Below are 10,000 nucleotides of genomic sequence, written 5' to 3'. Positions count from 1 at the left end.
CAAACACATTAACAGGAAACACGACCGCATGAACAGAAAACCCACACGCCTTAACAGACAACACAACCGCGTTAACAGAAAACCCAACTGCATCAACAGAAAACACAACCGCATTAGCAGAAAACACAAATGCATAAACAGAAAACACAAATACATAAACATAAAACACAACCACATTAACAGAAAACACAACCACATTAACAGAAAACACAACCACATCAACAGGAAACACAACCACATTAACAGAAAACACAACCACATCAACAGGAAACACAACTGCAAAACCACATTACGGAAGTAAGCCACACCAGATGCACTGATTCATCTGCAATAAAATATATTAAAATACATTATTTTGTGTCCGTAATTTTGTATAATAATTTAATAAATAAAATAACAACCTGCAGCCGCAAATATCACAGAGCAGTTGCGCGAGACCACCGTGTCCAAATCCTCCATCTGCTTCCACCATGCAATTAATACATAGAAAAAACAACTTTTATATCAATCCACAGTTTTAATTTTAGCCATTTAAGTGTGATGTTCCAGAGAAAACAGCGTCTACTGACTCTGTGATCGTGTGGTGACGTTCACAAACCATTCAAATCTTTTAATTACATAATCACAGACACAAAATAATTTATTTTAATATATATTATCGCCGAAAATCAGTGCATCCGGTATAGCTCACTTCCGTAATCTGGTTTTGTGGTTATGTTTTCTGTTAATGCATTTGTGTTTTCTGTTAATGCGGTTGTTTTTTCTGCTAATGCGGTTGTGTTTTATGTTAATGCATCTGTGTTACCTGTTCATGCGGTTGTGTTTTCTGTTAATGCGGTTGTGTTTTCCGTTAATGCGGTTGTGTTTTTTGTTAATGTGATTGTGTTTTCTGTTATTGTGGTGTTGTTTTTTGTAATTTGCTTGTGTTTTGTCTATTTGCATGTTTTCTTAAGTTGCAGTGTGTTGAGCTCTCAGGACCACCGTACTTGAAAGGTCCATCCACACTCTGAAGATGCGCAACTACTATTGGTCTGAAATCTTCAGGTTTTACCCCCAAACCTAATTTCCCAGTTTGTTGCTTTGGAGACAGAACATTGCCGCTGGAGAGGGGTATTGTGGGAAGGTTTTCTGAGAATGCTTGGTAAAATCATCATGGCTCCAAAATGCAATTAGAACTTTGAGTTATTGAAATTCAATGAATCTTTTTCTCTTTTTTTTAACTACCTCTCACTGGAAAGAGGCTGTTTAGTTAAAACAATACGACGCTACGTTAAAATGTGTTTCCAATTAAGGTTCCAGACTCTCACAGTAATCTGCTCTTTCAAACGCCAGTCTGAGTCTGAGGACTGACTTCCAGTTTCCACACCAGTGCAAAAGCAGCAGTTAATATCAGGTTTTATGAAGAATGGGAAGGAAAGAAAAAGGAGAAGGAAAAGTGGAAGCAAGAAAACCATTTTTGAATAAAATAAAACAATGTAAAATACCAATAAATCTGGAATCTGTTTTTAAATGCTGCAGAAGAACCTTAGACCCTGGAGCATCGACCTAATGACCAAACGACGATCAGGAGTGTGAAGACGTAGGCATCAGTAATGGAGCGTAGAACATCCTGTACAAAAAGAAACGATGGAAGCAGCAGATAAAGTGTCCGGTGGCTCTCAGGCGCTCGGCCTCATTAGTCTTCAGGAAGATAACCCCGCGAGCTGTTTGTGCTGGCGCTTGGAGCTGTTGAGCTTTGCAGTTTTGCAGTTTCTGCTCTGAGTCCTGCAGTCTGAACGGCCCAACCGCAGATCCGTCCCCACCGTGCGGCGAGGCGAACCCGACACCGGGGCGCTGCAGCGCTGTTGTGTCTCCAGAGCCTGGCGGTTAGGCCCCGCGGCTCCGAGACAATAGCAGAGGGCTCCCTTTGACAAGGCCACAGCTCACAGAAATATTTGTTTTGCGCGCTGCGACGGACAAAATGGCATTATGAAATACATTCTGGTTTGTTGACTCGCACCCCCAAACACGCCGCAGCCCCAACAACAGCGCCGGCGCGCAGGAAAAGGAGCCCGATCCCGAGGAATGTGCGGATTCCTCGGGAGAGAAACCGAGGGAGATGAAGAATGCGGTCGACTCCTTCGTCAGCAGTTTCGCTGACAACAACACGCCGACTCCCGAGTCCTCCCGAGTCCTTTTGAAAACTGCCAAAATAGCCGCCGCGCACACCTCCGAGGCCCCGGCAGGTCAGCGGCTGGGTAGAAGATTATGCTGAAGGAAAGAAAAATATTTGCACGGTTGGAAACAAAAACTCGTATTTATTGTGACGTTTCTTCAGATGTTGTAACATCCTGGTTGAAGGCCTTCAAGCAGAGAAGGTCACCGGGGGTCGCCTTCACCACGCTCTTATGTCAACACTGCCATCATATTCAAAGAGATGATGAACCAATGTGTTTCATGTTGTTACTGTCCAGGAGAAGCTGGCGTACCACCGGCGCAGCAGGAAGCACCTGGCCCCTGGTCTGTACCTGGGCTACCTGAAGCTCTGCACCTCGGTGGACCAGATCCGGGCCCTGGTCCCCCAGAAGCTCCCCAACGTGCTCTGCCACACCCGGATCCGGGACAACAGCAACGTGTCCAGGTGACAGACCATAATAAGCCATCATAGCAGCCTGGGGGGCAGTAGATTTAAGTTAGTCGCACTGACACGGCAATGATGGCCTCCACTCTCCCCTCTGTTTACATGAATCGTGCCCTGTGTGTGTGTGTGTGTGTGTGTGTCTGTGTGTGTGTGTGTGTAATCAGAGTGTGTAGTAACAGTGTGTGTGTGTGTGTGTGTTGCAGGGAGGAGTGGCAGTGGCTCCGGACCCTCAGCTCTCTGGATGAGTCCCTGGAGATGGACCAGGACGTGCAGAGCGCTCCACATCGCCTCCTACAGGAGCTACGCAGCGCTGCCAAGGACCTGCTGGCCCACATCAACATCCCAGGAAACCAGGTTGAGTTGAGGTGGAGGAGAGGGAGGTGGTGTAGCTTGGTACAGACTGCGGCTGACGGCTCCCTGTTCCCCTCCAGGCTCAGGACTTCAGGATCTACAGCCAGGAGGTGCTGGAGTTTGGGGAAAAGGTTTCCTTCCTGCTGTTGCTTCCTCCATCCGACGAGGTGTGCACCCCTCCCGGCCAGAACAACCCCTACTCCCCCCGCTCTGGGTTCCTCACCCTGCCGCTGCAGATCTTTGAACTGGGTTCGTACGGAGCTCCATCAGATATGAAGGTTGAAGAAATGTCACAAAATAAAGATGGCTGTTATTAACTCCTAGCCTCCGTCCCCGTCTCTGCAGTGCACTTTGACGCCTACTGGCCCAGCTTCATGGCCTCGTACTGCCGGGTGTCGGCCCTGCTGGAGCTGGAGTCCCTCATGTCCCAGCAGGCCTTGCGGGAGGCCTTCTCCGAAGCCGAGCTCCACGCTGCCAAGCAGAAACACCAGAAGGTGCAGGAGCACGTCCAGGTAGCTACACCACAGTCCCAGAGCTGATGGGGTTCATAGAAATGATTTAATAATAAATCCGTTCTGAATCCGTTATTTACTCTAACACGTTGAGATGAGAAGTATCACTTGGCGCTGCTGCCTGTCATGGCTCCGAGTTCCCCGTTAAGGCGAACAGGAACACCGGGACTAAAGATGAAGCTCTGGTTCTGTCGTTCTATTTCCAGCAAATGGAGGAGGTTTGGCGCGAGGCGAGGTGGATCATGGACGCCCTGCAGTTCGCCCGCTACAAGCAGGTCAGCGGGGGCATCTCCCTGGCCTGGATCATCGATTTCTCAAATGACGCGGTCCCAGAAAAGCCCCCCTCCATGTCTTCCCAGCCGGACTTCCTGCCCTCCCCAGTGCCCTCCCCCGAAGCCTGCCGCCGGCACTCAGGTGAGGTCGAGATAAAGACATGGTTCTTGGGTTTGTTCAAAACGTAAACACAGTGTCATCTCAAACAAGCTTCTGTATTTACAGGAAGTCTTCATGATGTCGATTCTGATGTACTTGGTTGCATAAGAGAGTTATCAAGACAGTCAAATATGGAATTTGAACGTCTGATATCACATTTATATCAGGATTTATTCAAGTGTTTACTCGTGCATTCTTGAGTTAAGAACTATAATAACCCGTTCTCCACCTAGACTTCCACGGTCTGTCGGATGAGGAAGGCTCCTCCGAGGTCTTCCTCACCACAGACAGCGACTACGACTCCAGCCGGGCCCAGAGCCCCCGGGAGCTGGACCTGCTGCCCCCCTTGCCCCTCTCCCCCGTGGGCCCCCTGGAGGCCAGAGGACCCCTGCGCAGCGACGGCAGCGGCTCGGGAGGAAGGCCGGGTCCTGGTGGTGGAGGACGAGCACTGAGCGATTCCACTCCCGACGTCCTGCAGGCGTCCGAGTCGTTGGGCCGGGACGGGGAGCTGCAGGCGGGGGGCGGGGGTGGGGGCGGAGCCGAGCGCCGCGGCTTCGGCCAGGAGCTCTTCGACAGCGATTTTATCCTGCCCAGCCGGCAGATTGAGCTGCTGCGCATCACGGAGAAGCGGCAGGCGTACTGCGTTAGGACCAGCAGCCTCGAGTTCCCCTCGCCAAGCGTCACCCATGAACACCCCTGCCTCCACCCTGCCGCCTCCTCCACCCGCTCGCCCCCCGTCTCCCCGCAGCGCCGCTGGCCCCGACCCGCCTCCGTGGAGCGCTGTTGCCCGTCCGACTGGTGTCCGTCACGCGGCCAGTCCCCCCGCACTCTGTCTGAGGACAGCGGCACCCAGAGGCTCTCCGCGCTTTCACAGGGGGGCCACGGGAAGGGCCGGGACGCCACCCTCCGGGTCTACCCACAGTACTGCACAGGCCTCCCAAAAGACACCAGTGTCAAGGTAGGGAAGGAGATTTTATTCCCTCTTAGCACTCAGTTATGTTGCCGAGGAAAACAGGGGCCTTCAATGTAGTAAACAGGGGCCCTGAATGTAGGTATCAGGGGAACCAGGGGCCCTGTTGCAGCCCCAGCCTACATGAACACTCACTTCCTCCTGCCTCTAAAGCCCATGGATGGCTGGTGGTCTAGTAATGTAAAGGTTGCTGGTTGGATCCCAGGCTCCTCCTGCTAGCATGCTGTAATGTCCTTGAGCAAGACACTTAACCCCTAATTGCTCCTGATGGCTGCGTCCGTCGCTGTTTGAATAATTGTCGCTTTGGATAAAGCGTCTGATCAATGTAATGTAAATTTTGAATGATCCTTTCCAAGCATCAACATGTCAACAGAGCATCTCTTGACTGAGAGATATCCTCACCGTACCCTGGAATCTATAATACACAGTCGGCCTGTGAGTTGGAGCAATATCATGATCTCCACAATGAAGTATTTCATGCAAGATCTTGTGGCTATTTTCAGTTCCCGAAGCTGCAAACAGCCAGTTAATCCTGTAAAATGTCACTTAATTAAAAGTTTCCACTGGCCCGGTTTGCCCCAGGGCTTGAGCCCCCGGCTGACCCAAAGCTACCTCGTAGGGTGACAATTAATTAGATGCACAGAGCTGTGCAAGTGTTATGCATGTTTTTTTTTTGTCACCAGAGCACTTCTTTTCCAGCTGCGCGTGACGCCGTGTACGTCGGCACGCGAGATGGTCCAGCTGGTGGTCCAGGAGATGAACGGCGTGTCCAGGCGGCTGCTGGAGGCCGAGCGCCGCGCGTGCTACACCCCTGACCAGCTGCAGCACTTCGGCCTGGTGCTGGCGGTGGACGACCGGGAGAAGTGGCTGCAGGACGACTTCCGCCCCCTGGAGCTCCAGAACCCCTGGCTGAGGGGCAAGCTGTGCGTACGCTTCAAGGAATTCTCCCCCCTGGCGCTCAAACACGGCCGAGGAACCACCGTGTGACGTGATGCCTCCTCAAGACAGAGAACGGGGCGAAAAAGGTGAGCGGCCTGAGGAGTCTGTTCCACCTCCGCCGGAGGGCAAGCGTTTAGATGAATCAGGCTGGAGCCCCCCTGAACCGATGAGCCCTCGGCCTTTTGTGGTCCCGGTTGTAGTTTTACCGTCCGACGTCGCAGCTGAACTCCAGTCCGGTTTACTGATGATTGTTTTTTTGTTTTGTTTTAACAAACTGCCGCTCTGAGACTGACATTGCGATGATGTCCGTTCCCTCACACCAACGTGTGCACACTTGTGTACGGCGGAAACCGGAACCTGATCTGGACACCAGACGGACTGCAGCGAGGGGAACCACAGGCCACGCTTCCTTGTGCTCTATTCGGTAAATATCGGTTGTAACGGGAGGAAACGGCCGCGTCCTGCCAAAGCAACCCCTGCTGCGAACCCACCAACAGACGTTCGATAAAACCACCCAAAGAAGTTGCCCTGGGTTCCGTGTTCCCGGGAGCTCTGCATGGTGCCCAGAGCCGGGGGCGAAAGCATGGAAGCCCCAAGGAAAGCTGGCCCCTCCACTTGGGGACGCAAGCTCCTCAACCGTTTGGCCCGCCAAGCCGTCTCAGCGCCAGGGCCACGACGCCGCCTGGCTCCCTGAGTCTGCAGGAAAGGAGGGCCAGAAACTGGAGAGAGAGACAGAGACAGAGAGAGAGAGAGAGAGAGAGAGAGAGACAGAGAGACAGAGAGACAGAGAGAGAGAGAGGTGGGGGGGCTTGGCACTCTCTGCCGTGTTTTCCCTTCCCTGCCAAGAGACCCCTCCCCCCCCCCCCCCCCCGCACTGTAGCTAACTACCACCAGGATCCATCCAGCGAAGTTACTCCACCCAACACCAGCCAATATGGAGAAAAGACGAGCAATACTTGACCGTGTTTAGTGTCCCTCCCACTGACCGGAGAGGCCTGTGAATCCTGCAGAACGTGTCTCTGAAGCAGCGTCGTCAAGCTGTGCTGATTGTTTTGCTAATTCCTTGTTGTTTCCTTCTGGACAGTCGTATTCCTAACCCCCCGTCCCACCGGGTGCCTCTCAGTCTAGGCCTCCGTCTCCCAGAAGTATCCAGTGTTAGTTTGGAAGTTTAGCTCTGAAAGAAGCCTGGCATCTGCGAGTGCTGCCTGCACACGTCACTGGTGCTAAAGACGTGATGAGAGAGGCTCTGCAGTGACTGGGCTGCTCCTTTTTTCAAGCTTATTACCCCTGGAACAACCATTTCCATGTGGTATATTTATGTTTATTACTTTCTAATAAATGTAATCACTTGGAGCGTCATGAGGTCACAGAGGAAGAGGCCGTCAAGCAGCCGATGATAAGATTAGAATTACACACAAATGACTAGAAGGAGGATAATGACACAGACTCTCAGCGTGACGTCCATCAGTGGTGTTTACCAACATGCAACGCTGGACTTTCCAGGTTCAGAAAGTCAACCACCCGGGTTTTCTAACAATCACAATGGAAAGTTCCATCTGACTAGAGAAATCAGCCGGTTCAGTGCGGGTGGCTGGCTGTGCATCCAACCTGTTCCAAGCCCCCGCTTGGCCTTTTTACCGCAGTGTTTCCATCCCATACGCCTCCATCATGATGAAGCAGAAACATGGCGGGGCCTCCACGTGCTAAACCTGGGATTGTCCACTGCTGCCACCATGGCTGCCACATGGCTGCCACATGGCTGCCAACATGGCTGCCAACATGGCTGCCAGAATGTCCATTCAAAGGGACAGACACCGATGCTTCAGAAGAAAACATCTTCAGGCCTTTTGACGACTGACACTTCAAGTCTGTTTGAATCAGCTTCTCACCAACCTCAGCAGCCTCCCTCCCTCCCTTTCCAGACGTTCCCCAATGGGAGAAACAATGTCCACGTTCCCAGGAAGCAGAGCTCGTGTTCCCGACGCCGGCGCCGTGTGTTTACTCCCGTCTCCCCGCCCTCGCTCAGCATGTGGTCAGCGGCGCTGAAGAGGTTGGGGCTCAGCATCTCCACCTCCTCACAGGTGTAGCGGCGGCATTCGCACCGTGTCCGTCTGTAGATCCGGACGGCGGGAATAGAACCGCGCCCACATTCAGTCGCCTCCGATGCCGCGGGCACATTTTGAATGCTAAAAGTTCAACTGCGGAAAAATGCGGTAAATGTCATGTTGACATTGCCATGGTGACGGGGTGCACAGCCCTTAAGGAGTCCTCAACTCAGTTTTACACATATTAGGCCTGAAAAGTCACGTAGGCCTGAAAAGTCATAGTGTTTACATTTGGATGCGTGAGGTCTTCATTTGATCTGCTTTGATTCATCCATTCATTCGTTTGATGACTTTCTTCTGCTTCAGAGTCAACATTTGTGAGGTTCTCAAGCCCAAACCTACCTCTGAACCTAGTTCCCATCTTATAGATTCACTTTATACTTATCCCGTAGAGAAATCAAAGAAAGTACTTACCTGTCTGTCTTATGCTCACTGTCTCACCTTACCTGTCTGACTTCCACTTCATACTCACTGTCTCACCGACATGTTATAATAACAGTTGATAACCTGCCCTGTTTCACTGACCTCTACCTCCACCCTTATTCCGTGATACTACCTGCAGTCCACCAGGGACATCTGAACAAACTCCAAACTCTTCAATGTCACTCTGTGACGCGTAAAAAGAAAAACATGACCACGCCTCTGGTCGGGGCTCTGGGCTCCTTTCGACGTTTCTTACGTGGTCAGTGGATTAGAAACTTGTGGAAGTCAGCATCTCCCTCCAGTTGGTGTCTCACCTGTCAACATAAACATTTCCCATATTCATGCCCGGAAGAAACTTGAAATATGGTTTCGGACACCCCTAAAGTGGACGGTACCATTACGCAGAGAGGGCGTGGTCCGCAGCTCAGATCAGATCAGATGTTTTTTCCAAACAAAGCAATTAAAAACAGTGTGTTTCTATCAGCGATTTATTGATTTCCCTCCATTTTCTAACTGAATGAATCAAAATGAGACAAAAACTCAACCTCTCGTTGTCATTGTATGATTCACACTCTGATGAGCACCACCTCAAAACCACGGGTGGAGTCCAGCCACTTACAGCGCAGTGTGGTAAACACTCGCCGTGGCTGCAGCTCAAACACTGTCCAATGGAACAAATGGCTGGAGCTCCAATGGGTGGAGCTCCTGCAGTTTGTCTTGAGTTGGTAAAACAAGACCCCTGCAGAAGCATGTAGCGCTGCAGACCCTACATCAGCGCTCCACCCTCCAGAGCCACACCTTCCCACCCCGTCGGGTGTTTACAGGTTACTATTCTTGCATTATCATTTATTTTTCTAAAACGACTTGTGTTCACGTGCTACTACTGTATATTTAAAAAGAATAATAATCGTTCAAAGTTGTAAATGTTTTTCCAGATGGTTTCAGATCTTTTCTGTAGTCAATGACTTTTTGATTCACATGTACAGCAGTTTTTACAAGGGCCAACTGCACAAACAAACATTATTATTCTTAATAATAATAATAATAATAATAATAATAATAACAACAAAACAAGTACTAGTTGAAACCATGTACATAGACAAACAGGAAGTGAATGTACTGTACCTTCTAGAAATGTGAAAGTCTGTGGATGTGGGACGGTCCTTAGCCTCGGGGTCAGAGGTCACAGCGGTTATAGACACTGTCTGGAAGGGGGGGGGGGTCATATAAAGTCCCGTCGAGGCGACGGGGGGGCTGAAGCCCTGTCTTTACAAGGAGCCTCCCAGCGCAGCCATGAAGGAGACATCACGTCACTTTTTTCTAAAATCTATTTTTATTGAACAATAAATAAATATTACAAAATAAAAGCCCCGTCTGTGTTCTCTTCTTTCTGAGTGGCTTTGTTTTTTAAGGAAGACGCAGGAAGACGTTCTGTTTTACTGCCTCTTGCCTCGTTTGCCTGGCCGTCAGACCCCCCGCCCCGTCCCATGTGAGTGGGCCCAGAGGACAAATAGAGGTCGCTTGTTCCTACAGATGCCGTGTTGCCATGACCTCACCAGCGTCACTGTCCAGTTGATGAAAACCCGGCGGCGGGCAGCTGTTTGGGGGGTGGCTAAGTCCGTAAGCCCGGGCGGAGCGGCGTGGAGCC

General features: G+C 50.9%; 1 protein-coding gene across 1 annotated transcript in view; it reads left to right on the top strand.

Annotated features, from left to right (window-relative positions):
• ankfn1b (ankyrin repeat and fibronectin type III domain containing 1b) overlaps positions 1-5,872 on the top strand; it is a gene marked incomplete at both ends in the record, with an annotated part of 89,402 nt that extends 83,530 nt beyond the window's left edge. The window contains 7 exons of the mRNA XM_080024688.1: positions 2,454-2,620; positions 2,824-2,974; positions 3,052-3,220; positions 3,317-3,483; positions 3,690-3,897; positions 4,149-4,873; positions 5,585-5,872. Coding sequence (XP_079880814.1) covers positions 2,454-2,620; positions 2,824-2,974; positions 3,052-3,220; positions 3,317-3,483; positions 3,690-3,897; positions 4,149-4,873; positions 5,585-5,872 — 1,875 coding nt within the window. The remainder of the gene's footprint in view (positions 1-2,453; positions 2,621-2,823; positions 2,975-3,051; positions 3,221-3,316; positions 3,484-3,689; positions 3,898-4,148; positions 4,874-5,584) is intronic.
• Positions 5,873-10,000: the final 4,128 nt, after the last annotated feature.

Source organism: Zeus faber, assembly GCF_960531495.2.
Source record: "Zeus faber genome assembly, contig: SCAFFOLD_46, whole genome shotgun sequence".
NCBI lineage: Eukaryota > Metazoa > Chordata > Actinopteri > Zeiformes > Zeidae > Zeus > Zeus faber.
Note: the sequence above shows the minus strand (reverse complement) of the source record. Positions and strands in the feature narration are given on the sequence as shown.